The sequence below is a fragment of the Trifolium pratense genome, linkage group LG7 (genome assembly GCF_020283565.1).
Source record: "Trifolium pratense cultivar HEN17-A07 linkage group LG7, ARS_RC_1.1, whole genome shotgun sequence".
Taxonomy (NCBI): Eukaryota; Viridiplantae; Streptophyta; class Magnoliopsida; order Fabales; family Fabaceae; genus Trifolium; species Trifolium pratense.
Window position 1 is genome coordinate 36,303,074 of NC_060065.1, and position 25,460 is coordinate 36,328,533.

The following is a 25,460-nucleotide window of genomic DNA, read 5'->3' on the forward strand; positions in this document are numbered from 1 at the left end:
AAACACACACGATGCTTCGGCTCCGATCCTACTTATGACCGTTACACCAAACCTACATTTAAATCAACCCTCAACGCAACTCAACACAACTCAAACCTAATTCCAAACCCAAATCCAAACCCAAACCAAAGCTTTCTCTCTCTCTCTTTCTTCTTTATCTTCTTCATCATCTCTGAAATCCAAACCCAAATCAAAATTCAAACAATGGTTTCAAAGATGAAGAAGAAAGCTGCTCCAACCAAATCAATCAAAGACATTAACCGCCGTCGCTGGCGTCGGAAAACTCCGATTAAAAATGTCGTTGCGGCGTCCTCTGCCGTTCTTTCCTCCATCCACCGTCGCATTTCGAAGCTTCTCACAAAATTGGGAATCACACGTCTCAGTTCAAATCGGAAAAGAAACAGCTACAAAATTCTCAAGAAAACAACAACACATTTCAATCTTCATCAAGAAACTTCCTTAGACACCGTTTGCAAAACCCTACTTTTCGACGATAACGAATCCACATCAACATCCACCACCGGCACCGCACTTCTTCCTCCTTCAATTTTGAATCGGAAAACAATTTTTCTCGATCTAGATGAAACCCTAATTCACTCGTCAACATCACCGCCACCGTGTCGATTCGATTTCGTAGTTCGTCCGATCATCGACGGAGCACCGATGGATTTCTACGTCGTAAAACGACCTGGAATCGACGAGTTGTTGGAATCTTTATCGTCGAGATTTGAAATTGTGGTTTTTACTGCTGCGCTTAAGGAGTATGCTTCTTTGGTTCTTGACCGGTTGGACCGGAACCGGTTTATTTCGCATCGGCTTTATCGTGATTCGTGTAGGAGTATTGATGGGAAGCTTGTGAAGGATTTGGCTCTTGTGGGTAGGGATTTGAAAAGGGTTGTTATTGTTGATGATAATCCGGTGTCGTTTTCGAATCAACCTGAAAATGCAATTCTGATTAAGCCTTTTGTTGATGATATTTGTGATCGTGAGCTTTGGAAATTGAGAAGATTTTTTGATGGGTCTGATTGTTTTGATGATATGAGAGATGCTATCAAATATCATGTTGCTGAGATAGAAAGAAGACGTTAATTAGCAAAAAATGAAAAAAATGTTTAGTTTTTATTTTTCAAGTTTGTATTTGTGAAAGAGTCAAGTTTTGAACAATGAAGAATGAATTATTATTCAATTGTGTTTAGTGAAGATAATTGATAAGATAGAAAGAAGAAAAAACCAGGGTAATGTTTTGTATTACTACTGTTAGTAATGATTATTAATTTATTATTATTATGTTGAGCTTAAATTGTTCTGTTAATTGATTCTATGGTTTTAACAGTTAAAGTGATTCAGATCAGATTTTGAAATTTTACTTTTCTTTTTCTTGGAGAAGATAATGTTTAGAATTTCTTAAAGTGTATGGTACTATGGCAAGGATTCAGTTCTGCCTTCTTTTTTTGCATAAACAAGTGTTGTTATCACTCCACTTGACTCCAATTAACCAATACATATTTGATTTGTCTACCCAGCTGATGATGAATCAATGATGCATGTTCTTTCTAATTGTCAAGGTGTGAGAAATCATTTAAACCATCGGAATTTGGATTCTCTCAAATTTTTTTATAATTGACAAATGATAAAAAAAAAAAAAATTCTCTCATTTATCAACCATTGGATTAGGAAAAGAGAGAAAACATAAGAGAAAAATGGGAGAGAATCCAAATCCCTTATTAGTGATGACCATAAGGTGTAAGAGAGTCCTAAAAGCAACATTTGTGGATCCCTAATGGGCATCATTTCTTATCGGAGATTGTTCCAAAACTAGAATAGCAACGAAGATAATCTTTTAAGGCGAGGAGTCATTCATTGATATGGAGGTAGGAAAGTGTGCAAATGAGTGCGGCGTGTTTAAGCAAGGTTGTCAAAATCGAATTTTTACGGCAACTCATTTAGTCTAGGTGGAATCGAAACGTAAACCCGATTCGTAAACTTCATATATATATATATATATATATATATATATATATATATATATATATATATATATATGGGAGCCCCTAATATGCACCCTTTTATTTTAGGTGCACCGGTGCACCTTGTATTTTACATGCTATAGCAGGTTACCCCCTTCCATTGATGAGTGGGCCCCACAAAATCAGTAAATAAAGGAAAAACAAATTTTAATGGTCGATTACATTTTTACCCCTTATTAATAGTCATAGATCCCAAAAACTTCATCTTTTCTTCACAGTAAAACAGTTTCCTCTTCTAAATTCAACCCTTTTTCATCTTCCTCACAATAACAATAACTCATTCAAACAACAAAAACTTGTTGTCAAAAAAGATTATATTAATGATCGGGCTTCGAATGCATAGATAGATTGTAATAAGAGCGTCACAGGAAACCTAGTTTATATTAATGGGCCGTTAAGTTTGACTAAAACTACCGACATTGACTACAAATTTCAAATTTTGTCCATCCGTCCGTTCAATATCACCTAATTGAAATGAAAAACGATTGAGAATCATAATTTATAAGATCGGACTCCGAATGCATAGACAAATTATAGGGCTTAAATATGACTTTGGCCCATGCAAAAATGTCTCATTTTTATTTTGATTCATGTAAAAAAAAGTTTGATTTATACCCTTATAAAATTACAAAAAATTTAAAAAGGCCCTTAATTTGAATTTTGTGCTAATTTGGTCAAATTTTGCTTAGGTGGCTGACTGTATAATTTAAGTTCTTTTTTTAACGAAAAATATATTATTAATAATCAGTCTCTGCACAAGACCAACAGATGCCGGAAGAAGCGGAACTACAAAATAAAGGTGTTGTATATAAATGAAACACGGATGAAGAAAACCAAAATAGATACCACCTAATAGATATTCACTTCTAATTTCAGCTGGCGTGGGATTTATAATATATTAAATATTTTAATTACTCAATTAATTATTATTTTCTATTTATATTTAAAACAAAATTAAATTAAAAAAACATAGTCTTGATTGAGATTAAGAAAATAGCCAACAAACCAAAAAAAAATAAAAAAATCCCTAATCTCAATCTAATTATAACGAAAGAGTTGTAGAATTTGTTCCAATTTTATTTCAACGAAGGAGTTCATTATGAAAATTATTATTCTAATTTGTTATAAAAGTCACAAACAAATTAGAATAATAATTTTGATGATCGAATTTGTTCCAATTTTATTCATTCATAATCCGATCATCAAAATTATTATTCTAATTTGTTTGTGACTTTTATAACACGCACGTGTACATCATTTTTCTCATTTGTTGTTATCTGATTGTTTAAAGTATTTGTTTATTTAGTGGTTAAATAGCTTTTTACCCACTGCAAAGTAGACGAGTTTTATATTACCCATGTAAATTTTTTTTTATTCAAACTTTGCAATATGAAGATTTTTTTATTTTAGCCGGCTGGCGTCTGACTAGATCATTAGCGTGACCTGGTAGGACATGTGGAATTAAATTATTTTTTATTTATTTTTAAAATCCATGTCATTAAATAGTGTGTAATTATTATTTTTTTAAGGCTTAAATGCAATTTTGGCCCCCAAAGTTTCACAATTGCTTGATTTTAGCCCCCCACGTTTCAATTGCTTGATTTTAATCCCCTAAGTTTCACAATTGCTTGATTTTAGCCCTCCAAGTTTCAATTGCTCGATTTTAGCCCTCCAAGTTTACCCCTTTTTGCATTTGCTAGCCCCTCATTGAATTTTTTGATTAAAAATTGGTTATGTGGCATTTTAAAATTAAATAAGTATTTAAAAATATATAAATAAATTACAAATTGTTTTTTAAAAACTAAATTATAATTTTTTTATTATTATATGTAGTTTATAAAATAATTTTGTTATATAAAAAAGTAAAAAAAATTATGAACTATTTTTTAAAAACTTTGTAAACTTTTTTTTATATAAAAAAGAATTATTAAACCTTTTATTAAAAAAAACAATTTTTAATACATTTTTATAAAAGCAAATATTATTATTTTTAAATTTTTTTAATTAAAACATATTTTAAATTTTTTTAAAAAATGTCACATAAGCAATTTTTAATCAAAAAAGTCAACGGGGGGCTAACAAATGCAAAATGAGGTAAATATAGGGGGCCAAAATCGAGCAATTGAAACTTGGAGGGCTAAAATCAAGCAATTGTGAAACTTAGGGGTTGAAATCAAACAATTGAAATGTGGGGGGCCAAAATCAAGCAATTGTGAAACTTTGGGGACCAAAACTACATTTAAGCCTTTTTTTAAAACAAAAAATCACTAAAATTTTCATCTTCTTAGTTCTTACTGGCACGTGAAATCCAGAAATAAACTTACCCCTTCATCTAACAACGGCATTTCTTCATCTAATAACAACAAAAATTTCTCCATCTAACAACAAAAATCACTAAAACAAAATTTTAGAAACCCAAGTAAAAAACAAAACCACAAAAACAACAACCACCACCATCATCTAACAAAAACCCAGGAAAAGGAAAATTCAGAAACTATCATCAACTCGATCACCACTGTCTCTCGAGAACGTCATCGTTACCATCAAACTCACTGTCGGCAGCGTTGATTTCAATATCACCACCGTAACAGCCTCTCTCTCTATCACAATTTCGAATCTCTCTCGATCTCGATATCTCTCTCTCCTATGGATATGCTTTTTTTTAATGGGTTTTTTGAATGAGTTGTTGTTTTTGTTGTTTGGATGAGTATTGTTTTTGTGAGGAAGATGAAAAAGGGTTGAATCTAGAAGAGGAAAACTGTTATGCGATGAAGAAGATGAAGTTATTTTGGATCTATGACTAGTAATAAAGGGGCAAAATTGTAATCGACAATTAAAATTTGTTTTTCCTTTATTTACAGATTTTGTGCGGGCCACTCATCAATGAAAGGGGGCAACTTGCTATAGCAGGTAAAATAGAAGAGGTGCACTGATGCACCTAAAAAAAAGGGTGCATATTAGGGGCTCCCATATATATATATATATATATATGAAATTAAGAATTTTATTTTTAGTCTAGAAATTTAAGTGTTATGACTTATGAATATTAATTAAAGAAAATATAAAAAATTAATATATTGTTTATTTTAAATTAAAAAATAAATTTTAAATATTAGATAATTTGGTCTTGCATTTTCTCTCATTCTCATGAATTAATTATGACTATAGTTATGCATTTCAATATTAAATATTGATGGGGTTGGTTGAAAATATACATGTTGAAAAATACTGATTTTCTCAACAAATAACACTATCAATTATATACCCATCAATATATCTTATAAAGAATAATATCTCTTTCATTTTCTTCCATGTACTCCCTCCGGTCCTTTTTATAAGAAACAGTTTGGAATTTTTATTTGGTCCTTTTTATAAGAAACACTTTGACACAATTCCATTTGTACCCTTATTAAATACAATCAAATAATTCATTATAATGCTAGTGCATTAATTAGAGAAGTCTATTTCCATGCTAGTCAAAGGTTAGTTTTGTAATATAACATAAAATGTTAGAATCATTAATGAGAAAATTTACCTTCCTTGGTCTGTGTGATTTTGTCAAAGTGTTTCTTATAATAAGGACCGGAGGGAGTATTAAATATGACTCTTTAAATCATGCATGTTATGTAAGAATGACTACTATATCTGTTTGAAATATAAAGTGATTGTATTGTAAATTTTAACCCCGATATTTTATTTTTACGAAACTCCTATTACTTTTATGTATCTATTATTTATTAAATAACTTATTATAATAGTTAGATTGCATAAAATTTTGTAAAATTTTATTATTTTATCAAAATATAATTACTTATATTTTTTGACTATCGCATGTTTTCATTTATTCTTTTGTATTTTTTTTTCAATTTCTTATTGTGGCACACATGCATAAAAATAAGAAATATTGTTGGAAACGCACGAGTATTAAAAAATGTTATTTTTCTAACTATTAGTGTACTCCCTCCATTCCATATTATAAACAAAAATTCACTTTTAGATTAATTGATATATTGATGTATAATATAGACCATGTGCATGAATGGTTATTCACTGAATCTTATAAAAAAGAAACCGATATGATATTATATATATTTTTAGAAAGATGTATGCTCAAATGATAAAATTGAGCCAAAAAAAAATATTTTGAGATTTTGAATGATTCAAGTAGATAAGAACATGGAATTTAAATGATTTTAGCGTTGGTGAAAACGTTCTAGTTTAGATGATTTTACCGATTTTACACATAGTGAAAACATGTAAACTCGTTTTGACTTGTGATTTCACTAAAAACTAGTTTATCTTTGATTTAACATGCAAGTCATACATAAAAACGTATAATCAATAGAATTTACGTTTTAAAACGAAACTTGTGTTTAGAGATAATGCTAAACATTTATTTTTTTAGTGTCCGGTTGTCTTGAAATAACGGGAGAATATTCAATCATGGTTGGGGTATTAATTGTGCACAATGAAGTAAGCAATCACTTAATCTATGATATAAGAAAATAAATGAGGAATTGAAACACCGACCTGTGGATTAGTGATGTTGCTATAATTTTGTGATATACTGCCATGGATTGCTTGTTTAACAAAATAGTCAGTGTTGTTGAATTTTGCGGAAATTTCAAAAGTAAATGCTATGGATGAGTATAATGTAATAAAGAGGAAAAAAATACTGAATGTTATTAGTAAGCCGATGACTCGTTCATTGATGGATTTAGTTCATCATACTTCGAACTGTATTACGTGGATTTTTTTACTTGACAGGATCAACTCCATCGAGTGACATTTGTTTGTTTAGTGTATTAAAAAAATAATTCTAATAATGATAAATAATTGTCTCGCATTTTAATATCGAGGCTAATTACTGAGAACAAAATTCCTATTAATAATGATTTATAAATATTTGATATTAGTTTTAGTTATTTTTAAGTATTCAATATTAACTACAATTTATTTCAAAAAATATTTAATTGAAATTTAATTAAGTGCCCGTTTGGACCTTCTTATTTTTGCCTTAAAAGTTACTTTAAGAATAAAGTTGAAAATAAAAGCTTTAAACTTAAAGTTGTTTGATATTTATTATTTTTTTCAACTTAATTATCACTTTTAAGTTAAATCTGTTTGGTAAAATAGATTAATAACTAACTTATTATAAATTCATGATCATCTAAATTTAAAAGATAATTATCCTAATAATATAACAAACTTAAAAAAAAGATAATAATAATAATAATAATAATAATAACAACTTAAAAAAGATAATTATCATAATTTTTTTTTATGAAAAATTCATTCATTTTTTAAGTCACTTATATTGTGTTTTTTCATTAGAAAAAAAAACTTCTTATTTTAATAACTATATCAAAATCGTGTCTGGCCTTACTTCTTCTTAAAAGAAGGAGAGAAGTAAAAAAGAAGGAGGGTCAAACGGACACTAAAAGTGGTTTCAAAAATATTTAAGTAAAATTATTATTTTACACCAATTTATTCAATATTATTTTTTTGACTAATTAAAAAGTAAATACTTGTCTATAATCATGCAAAAAATTTCTGTCAAAAATAAAATAAAATAGATAATTAGAGTAGTATATTTTAGGCTAAATTGCAGCTTTGGCCCCCCACGTTTTATAATTGTGCGATTTTGGCCCCCCACGTTTCATAATTGTGCGATTTTGGCCCCCCACGTTTCACATGTGCGATTTTGGCCCCCAACGTTTGCCCTCTTTTGCATTTCTTGGTTCCCGTTGACTATTTTGACAAAAAATTGCTGACATGGAATATTTTTGACACGTGTCTTAATTGTTTAAAGAATACAAGATTTGGTTTTGATACTAAATGAGTCTCTTCATTGATACTAAATGTAATATTTACATATACTAAATGCGATTTTTGCTGACAACGAAGGTCAGGAAATCAAAGTTTCAGAGGGTATTTCACACAATCCAAACCCAAATTTATGGAAAGGAAATCGGATGATAATTTTGGGTTTGTCGGTGAACGGAAGAACGAACCGCCGATGAGTGATATGAGGCAATTCGGGAGCAGTCATAAGGCTTTTTCGAATTTTGTTTGGAAAGCTGTGATATAACCTGAAGAAATTTTGTTTCGAATTTTTGTCAAAAAAATAATAATTAACCCCTCCCAAAAAAGAGTCACGTGACCTTTCTTAATTTTTTTTTTAAAAAATAATAATAATAAATTTTGGTTGGCCAATATAATTAAGACACGTGTCAAAAATATTTCATGTCAGCAATTTTTGGTTGAAAGTATCAACGGGGACCAAGAAATGCAAAATGGGGCAAACTTTAGGGGCCAAAATCGCACATTTAAAACGTGAGGGCCAAAATCGCACAATTATGAAACGTGGAGATCAAAACTGCAATTTAGCCTATATTTTATATTCAACAAAAAAAAAAAGTAGTATATTTTACACACGAATGAGAAGGTCCAGGGTGTGCACGCAAGCGAGACGTACAGGGAAACACATCAACAACGACACGCCATTCAAGTTTCAATTCCAATCATTTCTTTCCCAAATCCTTTTCGTTTCCACTATTCCCAAATTTTCCTTCTTTTGCCCTAAAAATTGAAATTCTCTGCAAAATTTCGTTGTTCCCTGCTAATATATGCATGTATACACTCTAATTTGGTGTTTTAGGTTTATCAATGGAAAGCAAAAATTTTGATTCTAAGAATCAGGTGGAAGTTGTAGAAGATTTATCTACTAGGGTTTCTCGTTTCTCCCTTGAAAACCATATATCCAATTTCTATTCTCCTCTGGTAAATTGAATTTCTGCACTTTTTGACTTTAATTTTTATGGATGATGTTGACCTTGATTATCTTCTTATGTTGCTGATTTTGTTTTTATTCTTTTTGGTTTATTTACAATTGTATTGCATTTATTTTTATTTGTCATGGTTCACTTGTTAATATTTGATTAAAGTATTGATTTTTCCTTTTTAAGACTTGTGTTCGTGGTTTATTTGGCTAATTTGATATTATATATTGTTGATAGGATGATGAAGTGGATGATGATGATAATATGAGGAATTATCATGTTAGTAGAGAGAATCGTGGTGATTCGTTGTCTTCTGTTAGCACCGAAGAACATAGTATGAATTTAACCAGCTTATATCCAGAATTACCTGAAGAATCGTTCGAAAGGAATAAAGAGGACATGGAGTCTTTAGCTGATATTCAGAATCAGCAGAGAAAGTATTTTTATTATGATGCTCCGCTGAATGAAGATACGGGAGTTTGGATACCAGTTTCGGTTCCACCGATGTTGGAAGATGATCATAAAGAATGGGCTAAAGGGTTTCACTCGAACGGTAGTTTTTTTCCTGACGATGATATGGGATGGAATCAATATGTTGGTGGAGAAAAGGAATTGACTATGTGGGAAGTGTTAGTAGAAATTTTACTTGCAGCTAGGGGGAAAGTGTCTTCTTTGGCGTCGGGAGATATTCATACATGTAGCTTTTCATGGTTAACCAGCCATGTACTTGAGCAAGCTTGGAGAGAGATGGCACAAACACTTACAGAAGCTAACTTTGGTAATGTGAGGGAATTAATAGAAGCAGAACCTCCAAAATGGTTGGCGGATAGTGCTGCTGCTGCTTGTATGCTTTGTGGTGTGAGGTTTCACCCCATCATGTGTTCAAGGCATCACTGCCGGTTTTGTGGAGGAATATTTTGTGGTGAATGTTCCAAAGGACGGAGCTTGATGCCATCAAAGTTCCGAGTTTCTGACCCTCAAAGAGTCTGCGATGTATGTTGTGTCCGACTTGAGTCTGTACAACCTTATTTGATGGATCATGTAAGTAATGCTGCTCAGTTGCCAACCCATGACTTGACGGATCTCAGCACTTTGAGATCATGGGTTAATTTTCCTTGGGGGCAGACCATGGAATATGAAATTTACAAGGCAACTAACACTATCAAGTCTTATAACCGGGTATGTGTTTAATTTCGTATTTCATGCTTAAGCAGGTGAACTACATATGATTACAAAATTATCTCTGCCACAAAGCAGAATCCCTTTAACAATCTAGATACATGTTTTGAATCATTTGAAAATGAATAACAAAATCAGTTGCTACATCTTTTTGCGGCATTTTTTATAAATTGACAGTGGTACCATAATAACAGTTCAAAAGAACCGAACTGAACTGTTATTTTTTCATCAGAACCGAACCAAACTGAATTAATGGTTCAGTTAACCAGTTATTTATCATACCGAACCGAACTGTTATTCTAAAGTTTTGCATAACGAAACCATCTTAAATGGTGAACGAAACCCTTATTTTATTTCAAATTAATCCCAAAATTTGCAAAGGTGGGGGTTTTGAATTGATGAATTGATTGAGAAAGATACAGATGGTGGCAAATTTCATTAGAATCATGTGGGTGTTTGGTTGAGGTGGTAAGCTTCTTATTGAAAGATGAAGAATCAGTAATATTTGGATATTAAAATGCTTTTCGTTTGGTCTCTGTAGTAGCCACAAGCCATGAGTGAAGAATCACTATATATATATATATATATATATATATATATATATATATATATATATATATATATATATGGCAAATGCTAAATAGTGCCCCAGGGGCACTTGTTAAGGATTCAAATTTAGAAAGTTTTACTTGGAAATTGTGTAGTCAATACAACAAAAGTCTATATTTTGATGTTTTCCATGCACAACTTTTATTTTATTTTTTCTTTTGGTTCCTTAACTAGTGCCCCGGGGGCACTGGTTAGCAAGACCCTATATATATATATATATATATATATATATATATATATATTTGAACGGCAAGAATCACTAAATATTTGTTTGCTTCACCTAAATTTAACTCTCTCCATTTTATCATACTCCCTCCGTCCCAAATTATAAGGGAAAAAAACCCATTTTTTTTGTCCCAAATTATAAGAGAAAAATCATTTTCAAGAATGTTTTTTTCCTTATTTTCATAAAATTAAATGCAAATTGCATTTAATTTCTTCTCTCTCTCATTTTCTCAATAAACAACAACCAATAAAAATTGTTTTTACATCTTCCTACGCAACTTATTCCAAGGAAAACCCACAAAAACATACTTCAAATTCTCATGTTTTACTTTTTCTTAATAAGTGTGATTTTTTTATTTTCCCTTATAATTTGGGACGGAGGGAGTATATTAATTTCTTTTTACTGTTTTGTGATATGAAGATTAAATTAATGTGGTAGATGAGATCCAAATTGCAGTATAACAGAGAGAGATGAATTAGGATGATTTTGAGATAACTTGAGTTGAATAGAACCTGGGAAAGTAATTAGGATAGATTTAGTTTTTATTTATTTATTTTTTACGAAGGATTGATTTAGTGTTATTTGAGTTCTCTTTGATTTTGAAAAAAAAAATAGTGAACTTTTTGCAGTTCAGTTCTTAGCAGTTCGATTAGGTTAACTGCAGTTCGGTTATGGTTAGAGAACCGTGTCTGAACTATAGTTTCAGTGCACAAACTGTTATAATGGTCCAGTTCACAGTTATTTTTGAACATGTCATGGTTGTGGAAGTCTACACAATATTTTATAGATTCCTTGATATTGTCATCATTTTGTAATTTTTTATGTTGCAAGTTTAAATTCTTGATGGTATTATGTATGCCAACATGTCATGGTTGTGAAAGTCTACACCATATTTTATGCAGATAGGTTTATTAAAACCGGAGAAGACAATTCCAGATGCCATTCTTAGGCAAGCAAAAGGCCTTGCAATTATCACTGTGGTCAAAGTTGGAGTGGTGGTTACTTATAATATTGGAACAGGAATTGTGGTTGCACGTAGGGAGGATGGTTCATGGTCTCCACCATCTGCTGTTTCGACATTCGGAGTGGGGTGGGGGGCTCAGGTGAAGTAACTAATCTGTAATAAATTAACAGTATTGACTGAGCAGTTCAATTAACAATGAATTTTCTTGTGAATATGGACTGAAAGCCGAAATTTTATCACTATGCCACACATACTGTTTTCAGCCAACTCTAATATCAGATTCCATTTTGTAAATTTTTTAGTTATTTTTTATGAGACTTTGACATATTGCATACTAGCTAATGGCCTTTTTGGTTATAGAAAGCATTTTTTTGTGTGTCTTGGCTTAACTAAAAATTACAGAAGTGCCACAACGTGCTTGTATTCATTTTGTTTCTTGCTTTTAAGATTTACATGAAATTGTGAAAACAATAAGATTTAATCCTCAACTTTACCCAACACCGATTCCAACTTTGTACTCGACATCTATGCAGCATGTCTCATGGTTTTTGTGGCACCTATTTATTTCTACGTCTTCTTCATTTGTTAACTTATCTTTTTCACTGTAGGCTGGAGGGGAGTTAACAGACTTCATTATTGTTCTGAGAACAAAAGAGGCTGTCAAGACATTTAGTGGTAATGCACATGTTTCACTTGGAGCTGGCTTGAGTGCTGCAGTTGGTGTTATTGGAAGGGCCGTTGAAGCCGATGTTCGAGCTGGTGATGGTGGCTATGCTGCTTGTTATACATACAGCTGCAGTAAAGGTATGCTTTTTATTTGTGATCATCTTTGCCCAATATTCAACTTGACTTTTTCTTTTCAACAGAAATAAATATACGCATGTTAATGTACCCCTTTTAGTATTCATAGTTCGCTAGAAGGCTTCTTGAGAGTGGAATAAGGGAAGGGAATGATAAATCTTAAGACTCTGATACTTTTCTTTGTGAGGTTTAGAATTGGAATAACTCCTGTAGGGTATAGTGTTTGACCTATTCTATATTACCTGCAGGTGCATTTGTTGGTTGTTCACTTGAAGGGAGTATTGTCACAACTCGAACACAAGAAAATAGTCGGTTTTATGGCAGCCAGTCTTTAAGTGCAACAGACATACTTCTTGGCTCCTTGCCTAGGCCACCTGCTGCAGCTATTCTCTACCGTGCTCTTGCAGATTTGTATTTGAAGATTGATGGTTATCATTGAATTGTTCAGCATCACATTCATATTCCTTTCACTTTTTGGCCATCAGCATAAAGGAAAAGAACCATTGGACCGTGAATAATTTGTACAGCTTCTTAGTTCCGCTCAGATTGTAAAGTTTCCCGGTGTCATTATTTGTCATGTAAATAAGTAAATGAAGATGTAAATATCATATTACTCCACTTTGACCATAATTGAGGATGGTGAACTGTTTTAAGTTTTTCTTTTTCTTTCCTGTTTTTTGGTTCTGGTTTTAACTTTTATTTTATTTTCTACACAGTGGACGAAAATTAGCATATAATTATTTGATGATTCAATGAGTGCCAAAATTGCGCAATTGTGTCAAAATGAATTCTTTTAATGTCCTTTATTTGATAATTTAACAAGGAACACAAGCCACACCGATGCAATGCATAACAGGTGTGTTTTTATTATTATGTTTTTTTACCACAAATCACAAGAAATTATGGGTGAAAAAGAAAAATGTTATAGCCAAATGTACTCAACCAAAAGAAATTATGGCTGAGGAAAAAGGGTGAAAATGTTTAAATATCAAATAGTCTATTTCTCTTGCTCCTTTTGATAAAATTGAGTAAGAAACGAGGAACAATCTTCTTTAGTTTCCTAAAGACTGTCACCACACATCCTTTCATAGCAACATATAAAGGGAACTGCATCATTGCAAATATGCTGACAGGAAAGAATGCTGCACAATAAGTCAAGCTTGAAGTCCATTTGCTGTTATCTAACTTGATGTTCACCAATACTGTTGCACTAAACACCAACACTGTTGTAGCCATGGAAAAGAACAAGAAGGCAAAACCTGCCATTAGTTTCCTTGGTAGAGACCTTCTAAAATCCCACAATTCACAAGGTGATGTGAGGATTGAGAGGAACATAACCACTGAAGCCAATGAACTTGCAAGGGCCACAACATCCATGACGGTAAACACTACAAATATAGGATGATGAAGTAATCTTGGAAAGCCGAAATCGTCTGTGCCTCCTGGGACCGTGTAAGCAGCCGCAAAGACAACTGTTGCTACAAGGACAGCTACTGCAGAACATGACTGTGCTGTCTCTTTTATCCATTCACGAGCATCCTTTAGTAGTTGTTCATGCTTTTCCTCAAAGAGTTCCCTTGCTGTTTTGTCGTTGTTGTTCTTGTGAACAATGTAATGGTAAGGAAGTCGCTTCTCTACGCGCTATTTTTGGGTGCAAAACATATATAGACATATAGTGGTGAGAATTAGATTAGTGTTATTAGGCCTTGATTAGAGAGATTTAAAACACATTTTCCTTTTTCTTGTTCCTCTACTAAAAACACAAACCATCAAAAACTTTTATCAAGTGTTATGTTTTAACGAATTCGAATTTACTGCAGTAGAGATTCTACACATTTCTGCTATTAGTAGTTTAGGTTTGTTGGATCAAAGATCGAATGACTTTGTTTTTGAAGAGTATTACTTAAAAAACACTACACTAATGATACTTACTTCGAACCAATGCAATTCCTCTTGCAATTGTAGGGCATAACCAGGTTGAGATCCACCTTTAAATTCTGCAGTATTATGAAGCACAGTGTTACTTTCCTTGTCTATTTTTCCAGCAAGACGTCTCACTATTTTCAGTTTCTTCAACATTCGGAAAATTCGTAACTGGCGATGTTTGACAGCCATGTACAATATATTCTGCTCATCTTCACTAACATGCTCAATTGACTGAGGATGAAAATGAATTATCACTTCTACAATCTCTATGATTCCATTACAAGCTGCCATAAGCAAAGGTGTATAAATAGTAGCTTTGTGGCTTGAAACATCTTGTTCTTCTTCTTTCTCTTTTTGTTTTCCTTCTATAATATGACCTGATCTTCCCATAGAAACTGTTCTGTCCCTTGCTACTGAGCTATGTTGCCATGAATTGTCATTCTTTGCTAACAAGTGTACAAGTTCTTGTACCAAGTTATGCATTTCTTTTTTCCTCCAAAGTTTTTCAATACCCTTCCATTCTGAATTAACATGAACACAATATACAAGAAAATATAAAACAAAATGTCAAAATATTTTGTTTGGATAAATGTATCATGAGCAATCATCACAGATTCACAGATTGCACCTTTGGAAAGAGCCTTCCACATAGCATACCACATCCATGAAAAACCTGTAATTTTGGTTCACAAGTTCTTATGGTTGAGTATTGAGTATGTGAATCAAAACAAATACATAAAATGTGTGTTTAGTTTATGACATTACATATAAACACACATACCTGAGAGCTTTGTATGATGAATTTGGGGTGGTTGCTTCCATTGAGTTTGATATGGTTCATTTATGCCCTTTTGGCCAATTTCCAAATCTTCTCCTTCGATAGAATCATCCTTATCATGAAGGTAATATGCATAATCTTGATAATCAGGAAGCACTGAACACGACATTCCAATTATATATTAGTTAAAGTTGTTATATACTAATACTTTGAAGTAAAACACAGTCTTCATATTCATATACTTAAATTATAACATGATATAATTAGACACAAGTGGTTAATGCGTTCCACTTGAGATATACTTAGATATATACTAGCTGAATTCGATCTCTAGCGATGGAACAATTCATGATCAAACTTTACATACCTTTTGATTGAACACAAATTAGTCAACAGACTCATTTCTTTAGGTTACTGTGAGCGGAAACAAAAAAAAAGTATATATATATATATACTAAATGATAATACAAGATTTTAATTTCTAAACATGTCTTGCAATATCGCGATAGTTACAATGCGATTGCCGATAATATGTCCCACGTTATGATCACGAAATGTACCAAAATCACAATTTAAGTCTTAGGTATCTATGATCCTAGTAAGTGTTAAGCTTCTGAGATCTAATTCATCTAAATTTTAACGGAAATCTTAATTTTAAACTTAAAACTTGAGAATATGCAAGCATGTTTATTACTTAGAGATAAAGATAGCAGATATTTACGAGGATATATGAAGTTTTTGAAGTCTCCCATTGGTGTTTGACTCCTGAATACAGATGGCATCTGTGCTAGCAACTGGAGAGTTGTTAAGCCATTTTCGTCCTTTTGATAAGCGAGTTCATTATACGATTTCAATAACCATAATGCTGTTCCTGCATGCATTCAAAATCAAGATTAATGTTCATTATATCGCGAATGCTTATAAATTGCAAGATTTGAAAAAGACGGAAAGAGAGTAAGGGGGAAACCAAAGAATTGATCGATGACAGCAGTGTGAAGAATAGACTTGTTATCCTCAGTTCTATGAAAATGATCCCTTAAATCCACACCTAACTCTTCAACAAAACAGTTTATCAAATCTGTCTTTCCAAGAGCAGCTGCTCTATACACAGGAGTCTCTCCAAGTTTATTTCTCAGTTCTAGCAATGGCTTAGGAAACTGTTCTGACATAGTTTCCTCTTCTTTCTTCAATATACTCTTTGTCATTTCAACTTCTCCTGTGAAAGCAACTTCATGAAGTGGTGTATTTCCCATGTCATCTTGCATTCTCAATACATGTTGCATTTCTAATGGATCAATCATCGATAGCATTTCGTTGTACATTTCTGAGCTACCACAATGTGCTGCATAATGAAAAGGAGTACATTGATGCAAGTCAATTTGTTTATCTAATAGTTCTTTGTGCTTAAGGAAAAAGTCTAGAAACCCTTTCCAATTATATCTCTTTGCTAATATATATGGCTCTTTCATTTTTTCAATTGAACCTACTTGCCTCACCATTTCTAGGTTGCTAAAATTAACTCACACTACTAGTGATGGAATTCTCAGTTTAAATTATATATGTATGTCATGAAATTGGATTATGTGCACTCGCACCGCATCCAGTTATGACATTTGGACCATCCGATCAATATTGGACGGTCTAAATTTTAATATCATATTTTAACAATTTTAAATATAAAATTCAAACTAAAAATCTGAACCGTCTAATTTTAATCAAACAATTCAGATATAGTCGACAACAGTGCAATCACCTCTCTCCTAATGCACATAATCGGATGTCGTGCATATGGAAAAGAATAACATATAACACAAGATTAAAAATTACATGTGTTTTTTGAGCATATGCCTTGCTTAATTAATTAATGAAGTGCATAAGCAAGACTAGAATAATTAAAGTTAGAGGTTTCCTTTTACTTTGGAACATTATTAATTTGTTCTTATATACTCCTCCGTCCCAAAATATAAGCAAAAAGTGGTCAACGAAAGTTGATGAATTTGGTTTAAAATTTAGTCCAGATACATTTACTTTTGTTGACCCCTTTTTGCTTATATTTTGGAACGGATGGAGTACGGTGCTTGTAATTGTGGGATCAATCTATATTATTTTTTTTATTTTTTTTTATAGATGTGGGGTCAATCTTTGTCAATATACGACTTCTAGATAGGTATATCGTACAGCCTCTAAGATTTATGTTGCACTTGCATTGCACCCCATTAAAAAAAATAAAAAGATTGATGTATGGTTTTTTTTTTTTTTTTTGCATTGACATTATATGTAAATGAAATATATTAACAAAACTATATAAAACAGCCTTGTACAAAAAAAAAAATATAAAATAGTTGTGAGAAATATTGGCCGTGCCTTTTCATTGATCATATGAGTGTTATATATACATCAAGCATATCCCTAATGATTCTCCTATATTAATGAGTAATCATTTACAATAAAGACTAATAATATTCTTTCTATATTTACATAGTCTAATACACCCCCGTAGTCGAAACTGGAGGTGACCGAATGTTGAGACTATCCCTAAAATCATCAAACAGTTGAAGTGGAAGTCCCTTTGTGAAGATATCAGCAATTTGAAAACGAGAGGGAACGTGTAACACTCGCACTTGACCACGTGCAACTTTTTCCCGTACAAAGTGTATATCCATTTCGATGTGTTTGGTGCGTTGATGTTGAACTGGATTGTCTGATAAGTATACCGCACTAACGTTGTCACAATACACTAAGGTGGCTTTTATAACTGGGCAATGTAGTTCTAAAAGTAGATTGCGTAGCCAACATGATTCAGACACTACATTAGCCACTCCGCGGTATTCGGCCTCTGCGCTCGATCTGGACAATGTATGTTGACGTTTTGCCGACCAAGAGAGCAAATTGTCACCAAGATATACACAATACCCAGAAGTAGATCTTCGTGTGTCTGGACACCCAGCCCAATCAGCGTCCGTGTAAGACACGAGTTTGTCGATGGAGGAGGGATATAGTTGGAGGCCGAACTCAACAGTGCCATGAATGTAACGAATGATCCGTTTTAAGGCAGACATGTGTTGTGTTTTTGGATTATGCATAAAGAGGCATACTTGTTGAACTGCATATGAGATATCTGGTCTTGTAAATGTCAAATATTGTAATGCACCGGCAAGACTTCGATATTCTGTTGGATCATGATAAGGGTTACCGGAGGATCCACTAAGTTTGGCTTTGGTGTCCACCGGTGTAGGGGATGACTTGCATGATGACATGCCTGCACGCTCAATGATTTCTTCTGCATATTTCTTCTGAGAGAGAAAGATACCTCCTGAATGTCGAGTAACAGATATGCCCAGAAAATAACTGAGAGGGCCTAGATCCTTCATTGCAAACTCAGAACTTAGTTTGGACATAATAGACTCACGAAGGGAGTTGGATGAAGCAGTCAAGATAATGTCATCTACATACAGAAGAATGTAGGCAGTGTCATTGCCATTATGATAAATGAATAGTGAGTGATCAGAAATGCTGTGAGAAAAACCCATAGTAGCAACATAATCAGTGAATCGTTGATACCAAGCGCGCGGTGCTTGTTTAAGTCCATAGAGAGACTTTTTGAGCAAACACACATGGTCCGGGAATTGAGGATGACGAAAACCAGGAGGTTGGTGCATATAGACTGTTTCATCAAGATTTCCGTGTAAGAAAGCATTTTTAACATCCAATTGATGAAGGCACCATGATTTTGACAAGGCAATGCTGAGCACTGTGCGAATAGTAGCTGGTTTGACCACCGGGCTAAAGGTTTCACCACAATCAATGCCTGTCTGTTGATTGGCACCGTTACCCACAAGCCGAGCTTTGTACCGTTCAAACGACCCATCAGAATTCTTTTTATGCCTGAAAATCCACAAACTTCGAATAACATTAGCATTAGATGGACGAGGAACTAAGTCCCACGTCTTATTTTCAATAAGAGCATCATATTCGTCTTTCATGGCCATTTTCCAATTAGGGTCATGTAATGCATCAATAGGGTTTGTAGGTAAGGGAGATATGGAATTGTGAGACGACGTGTGAAGGTTAAAAAGCTTGCGGGGTTTAGTTATACCATGTTGGGCTCGAGTAGTCATTTGAGGTGAGTGTTGTGGCACTATTGGTGAAGGCGGAGGTGTGGGGCTGGATGTAGTAGCCAAGTTTTGGTTTGAATTTGAGGGAGAAGTAGACATAGGTGTAGAAGAGGAGGATGGTTGAGATGTTTGGTTGTGAGGGGCAGGGGAGGATGATGCTCGGTTGGAGGATATAGGGGTTGATGTTGGTGTTTGTGAAGGGGTAGGTTGAAGGTTAGTAGGGGTTGGATTAGTTGCTGGATGATTGCCATAGGAATATGAAGGAAGAAAAGGTGTGGAGTCATTATCCAAAAAATTATAGTCAACTGGTGTAGGATCATTTTTAGTAGAAAAGGGAAACATATTTTCTTCAAAGACGACATGGCGAGAAATGAATATTTTACGGGTTGACAACTCATAACATTTATATCCTCTATGATTAGGTGGATAACCTAAGAATACACATGGCGTTGACCGAGCTTGTAACTTGTGCCTAGAGGTTGAGGGAATTAGAGGATAGCAGAGACACCCAAAAACTCGAAGATGGGAATAGGAAGGATCTTTTTGATAGAGTATTTTGGTTGGTGAATGAAGGGAAAGCTTTTTAGTTGGAAGGATGTTATGTAAATATGTGGCCATTTGTAGGGCATGGTGCCAAAAGGATGGTGGAACAGAAGCATGAGCAAGAAGGGTACGAACAATGTTATTGATGGTACGAATTTTTCTTTCGGCTTTTCCATTTTGAGGGGAGGTATGAGGACAAGAAAACCTAAAGGACATTCCATTGACTTCACAAAATTTTTTAAATTGACCATTGTCATATTCTTTTCCATTATCACATTGAAAACATTTTATTTCACGTTCGAATTGGGTTTTAATGTGAGTTCGAAATTGAAGAAACATAGAATGAACTTGAGATTTATTTTGTATTGGAAACGTCCACAAAAAATTCGTGAAATCATCTAGAAATAGCACATAATAACGATGTCCTCCTGAACTAAGGACAGGCGATGTCCATACATCACTGTGCACGATATCAAAAGGCATTAAAGTATAAGACAAAGAATTAGAAAAAGGCAATTTTATTTGTTTCCCAAGTGGACATGAATGACAAAAGAAATTGTTCCGAAACTTATTACATATAAGAAAATTGTTTCGGTGTAGAGAACTGAGGATAGATGCTCCCGGGTGTCCTAACCGGTTGTGCCATAATTCCTTAGATAATGCGGTAAAGGTAGATGGTGGCTGGGCTGAAGTGTGAGGTCTTGTGGTAATTGGGTAGAGGTCGCCGGAACTGTTACATCTCATTAAAAGCATTCCTGTCTGAAAATCCTTCACAGAGAAACCAAATGGGTCAAATTCGACAGAAACATCATTGTCAATGGTGAATTTTCTAACAGAGATGAGATTTTTTATCAGTTTAGGAGCATGTAATACATTGTGTAAATTTAAATTATATGGAGAATTAGATAATGATGCATGTCCATAACCAATAACAGGAATATTATGACCACTACCGACTATAATATTATTGCTCATATTTGAATAAGACATGAGATTACCTCCATTCGCCGTCATATGCGATGTAGCCCCGGTGTCCATATACCATTGATCGTCCGGAGGGGAAATAGAAAAGGTATGCATAGCAGCTTGAATATCCGTTGGAGAATATGAAGATGGTCCTTGGTGACTGGCTTGGTACGGTGCAGTGCTCGTCACATGAGCCTGATGGGTTGGCTTTGGACCAAGAATACCAGCATGCTTGTTTGAGTTCCCTGTTGTCGGATACGGACATGGTGGAGTACACCAAGGCTGCCATGGTGGAAAAGTCCACTGCAGATTGGGATGCGGTGGATAAGTCCATTGCTGCTGATGATTGGAATGCGGTGGATAAGTCCACTGCTGATGCTGATAGCGACCTCCACCACGTCCACTGTTACGACCTCTGCCATGGTTTCCACGGCTATTACCTCCTCTTCCGCGATTGTTGTTGCCTCCGCCGCGATTGTTGTTGCCTCCGCCGCGGTTGGTGCGGTTTTGCGAGTTATCAGTCACTGCATCAATGTTTGAAGCGATAAGGGCAGTGTTGTCAACAGTGTTGGCTGCCTTTTTCGCTCTTGCTGTCTCTTCTAAAATTAGCATGGACCGTGCCTTGTAAAAGAGCGGAAGAGAATCACCGTGACGAATTTGCGAGCCTACAGTAGCATAGGCATCAGTGAGGCCTGAGATGAGTTGAAGCACCAAACGTTCATTTGAGACAGGAGCTCCGACATTAGAGAGTTGATCAGAGAGGGTTTTGAGATGTTGATGTTGAAAGTACAAAAGTAAGTTTTAGAATTATCGTCTCCACATGGACTAGTGTGATATTAAAAACCGTTCAACAATTACCATAATTTTAAGTGAAGTATTTAAAGTTTGTTTTGTTGTAAAAACTTGCAAAAGCATATAAATGTAAATAAAAATGTGATTAAAGATTCAGAGAGAAAAGGTTGTCGGGATTAGACTTCACTCTTTCACTTATATGTACGTTTCTAAAACATTCATATATATTTTAACTAATCATCAACATATCACGTATTGCTCACGGATGTTTCTGTGTCCAGATAACGACAAGAATCACGTTATACTTATTAATCCTCGATGTCTCGATTGAATAATTAATATAACGGCTAAATTGTATTATTTAAACTCCGATGTCTCGAAACATTTGAATAACACAACAGCATTAAGTTTCAATACAAAAGTGAATATTAAAAACCTAAATCTATGTCTAGAGTTCTAGGATTTTTAATAAGTGATTATCTTTTCCATTTGATTCAAAGTGAAATATGTCTATAACAATTCAAATCTTAAAGATAAACATGCAAATCAAAGATAACACTAAGTTGATGATAAATTAAAACATATATAACATGATTAAGAGTTGTACATATTTATGAATGAGCTACACCTAATCCCAACAACAAAAGATTTAGCCACTCATTGTCATGGTGGTAAACTTACAAATGTGGAAAGAGGAACAAAGAGTGCACATCAATCCCTTGATCTCTCAAGTTGGATGGATCCACCTTCTCTTGCCTATGATCTAAGCTTAATTCTAATTTAATTGCTCTGTCTTTGAACTCTCTGAAATTGATTGATTTTTTGTAATGAGAGTGAATTGCTATTTATAGGCATCAAGTGGTCGCTCAGCCACCACCTGGTCGCTCAGCCATCAACTTGCCTTGGTGAAGGGGCTTTCTTGACACGTACAAAAGTTGAAGCTTGATGCCCAAGATTTCCTTCAATTTGGTCGCTCAGCCACCACCTGGTAGCTCAGCCACCATCCTCTTGGAAAAAGAATTAAATTTTGCTCCTCTTTTAATCATGAAAGCTTAAAAAGCTAGGATTAGGACATAAAACATATCTTTAGTTAAAATGTACAAAGTTTTGGGGTTTTAATTATAAATATCTTTGAAAATCAGTCGATAATTGCCTTAATTGAGTAAGATATTTAACTACTTTTTGGCACTTATCAACTCTCCCCAACTTAGAACTTTGTTTGTCCTCAAACAAAAGTCCAAAATAAACTCTCAAAATATGGTTCAAACCTCATTAGTGCATAATTCATTCAAGCTTTGCAATCAAAAAACTTTGGTTTTAAATCATTTCAAGTTTGCATGATTCAATTTATTGCAAGTTCAAAATCAAACCTTCATAATCATCAAAGAATCAAAGCATGAATGTGAAATAGTTTCAAAATTCAAGTAAGATTTCAAACTTTCCAAATCAACAAGACAATCAACTAGAATCACAATCCTCACAAGTGTTTCAACTCAAGGGTGTAGTGTTTCTCTCAATCCAAGCAATGTGTTCACAACAAATCAATTCAAACATACATCTCAACATAATCACAAGACATGTTATCAATCATAGATCACTAAGGTCTTTCTTAAGCTTGTAATGGGGCTAGGCTACAAAAATTCATTGTTTTTCTTTGGATTCAAAAAGCCTTAAGGATAAGAGAGCACAAAATCTTCAAAAATTCATCTTATGATTCATTTACTCCCTTTCACTTTCCCCATATTTCCATTTGTGGTGATTCTTTTATTTTGACACTTTTTTACAAAGAATTTCTTTCTTTTCTCATTTCTTTTGAATTTCATTTGTGTCATGCAATTCTTTTATTCATTTTTTTTTTTTTTTTTTTTTTTCTTTTCTTTTTCAATCACCACAACACTACTTTTCAAACCATTATTTATCTTTCAACCTACTTCTCCCCAACTTGAATCTTGACATAACCTTCATTGAAATACACTTGCTCTCTTATCCTAAGACAGGGGTAGAGTAGTTGTTTTTCTTTTCTTTTGGTTTCAGGGTTCACAAAACAAATAAATTTTCAAAATTTTTAGCTCAAGGGGGTAGCAAAGGATCACACTAGTTCACAAGGTAGGTTATTTTGGCTTAAGTAGTTACCACTCAAAAAGAAACAAGGCCTTGATCATTTCCATGACTTCAAACACATCAAATAATAGCAAGATTCAGTTAAAATCAACAGAGTTAAACACAATTGTCGGCTCTCAAATATATAAATAATGGAAGGTTCACACAATCTCACCCGGCTAGGTCTACGTGATTCATAATCAATTAATCATGTTAAGAAGGAATGAATGAAATCAAATTGAATAAAGCTACTTAGTTCAAATTCATCCTAAGATTCAAAGATAATCACAAAGATTTGACCTCAAGCAATGCAATTTAAACGAAAAGTCATTCTAACCATGCATTTGAATTTAATCAATCACAAACTTAAACTTTTCAATGCACATGTAACAATCACAAAAGTTTAAACCATGTATGTTTACAAAAATTTCAGTCAACATTTGCAATAAACATAAAACATGAATTTAATGACTGAAACAATAAAATGTCACTGTATATGGCGTGCTTTAATCCTCTGCTTCTGCTATTCTCCCTCTTCAACAAGTGTGGACTGTCCTCAGGCCATGAAAATGAAGTTATGCCTGCATTTACAACAAGGTAAAACATACAACCCTAGGCTTTTGTCATAATTTCCAAAAGCTCTGATAAGCTCGCTTAGCGAGAAAGGGTCTCGCTCAGCGACTATAGCAGAAAACAGAATTTCAGATGAAGTTCACACCAATTCAAAGACTTTGTTTTCAAAAGTGATTGGACAACATGTTCAAAAACTATTATAACATATAAGAAACTAAAAATGCTTTAAATAAAAGTAAAGGAAAGAAAATTGGGTTGCCTCCCAACAAGCGCTTGGTTAACGTCGGTAGCTCGACGCCTGAGATGTTAGGGTGGCCAAAATGAAACGGACAACACATCATCCGTCTTTTTCCTTCGGTTTGGGAGGAACTCTATGAACTTGAAATATAGATATTGCGGAGTCCATATCCTCCCCAATTGCTTCATATTGAACAAGGCACATATTTCATCTATCACCCGATCAATCTCCGCCTTGTTCTCCATCTCCCTCTTTTGCTCAATTGATATTTCCTTGTCAAGTAATCCCTTAATTTCTTCTGCACCCATCATCACTTCTTCATTAGCAACAGTGCTAGTCTTCTCAATACATGGCAATTCTTGAGGAAGTTCTACCTCGTGTGGTGTCTCTATTTCTATCACTATTTTCTCTTCACCACATCCATCGCGCATTCTTTCTTCTTCATTGTTTTCAACACCTTTCACACTCTCTCCACTTTCCCCATTTTTCATTGGATTATTATCTTTCTCGTCAGGAGTGGTTTGAGTGTTGGTTTGAAATGTTTCTCCTTGGTTATTGTTATTGGCTAATTGTTTAGCCAACTGAACAAGCTGATTTTCCAAATTTTTGGCCCGTGCAAGACTGTTTTTCATATATTGTCGGTGTTGGTCTTGCATCTGTTGCATTTGTTCATTCATTTGTTGCCACTGTTGGTTTTGTTGCTGCTGCATTTCCATGAATTTAATCATGGTCTCCTCCAATCTAGCCTCTGAAGTTTGCCCATAACTATAAGGAGGAAACTGTTGATATGATTCATACTCACCCGGAGTATAGAAGTTGTAATAACCACGATCAGTCATGA

At 33.8% G+C, this 25,460-nt stretch overlaps 3 protein-coding genes across 3 annotated transcripts; 2 read left to right on the plus strand and 1 right to left on the minus strand.

Moving 5' to 3' along the window:
* On the plus strand, positions 1-1,357 carry LOC123898180 (carboxy-terminal domain RNA polymerase II polypeptide A small phosphatase 2-like). The gene has a single exon (XM_045949073.1). The coding sequence runs from the start codon at positions 205-207 to the stop codon at positions 1,087-1,089; it is 885 nt and encodes a 294-aa protein (XP_045805029.1). The 5' UTR covers positions 1-204; the 3' UTR covers positions 1,090-1,357.
* A 7,106-nt stretch (positions 1,358-8,463) lies between these two features.
* LOC123897360 lies at positions 8,464-13,257 on the plus strand. Its single transcript, XM_045947964.1, has 5 exons — positions 8,464-8,810; positions 9,047-9,988; positions 11,726-11,926; positions 12,396-12,591; positions 12,837-13,257. The coding sequence occupies exons 1-5, from the start codon at positions 8,697-8,699 to the stop codon at positions 13,025-13,027; spliced, it is 1,644 nt and encodes a 547-aa protein (XP_045803920.1). The 5' UTR covers positions 8,464-8,696; the 3' UTR covers positions 13,028-13,257.
* A 39-nt stretch (positions 13,258-13,296) lies between these two features.
* LOC123897359 lies at positions 13,297-16,825 on the minus strand. The gene is made up of 6 exons (XM_045947963.1): positions 16,260-16,825; positions 16,014-16,163; positions 15,296-15,448; positions 15,143-15,187; positions 14,521-15,035; positions 13,297-14,229 (listed from the first exon to the last, which is right to left on the minus strand). Exons 1-6 carry the CDS (start codon positions 16,789-16,791, stop codon positions 13,570-13,572), a joined length of 2,055 nt encoding a protein of 684 aa, XP_045803919.1. The 5' UTR covers positions 16,792-16,825; the 3' UTR covers positions 13,297-13,569.
* Between the last annotated feature and the right edge of the window lie 8,635 nt (positions 16,826-25,460).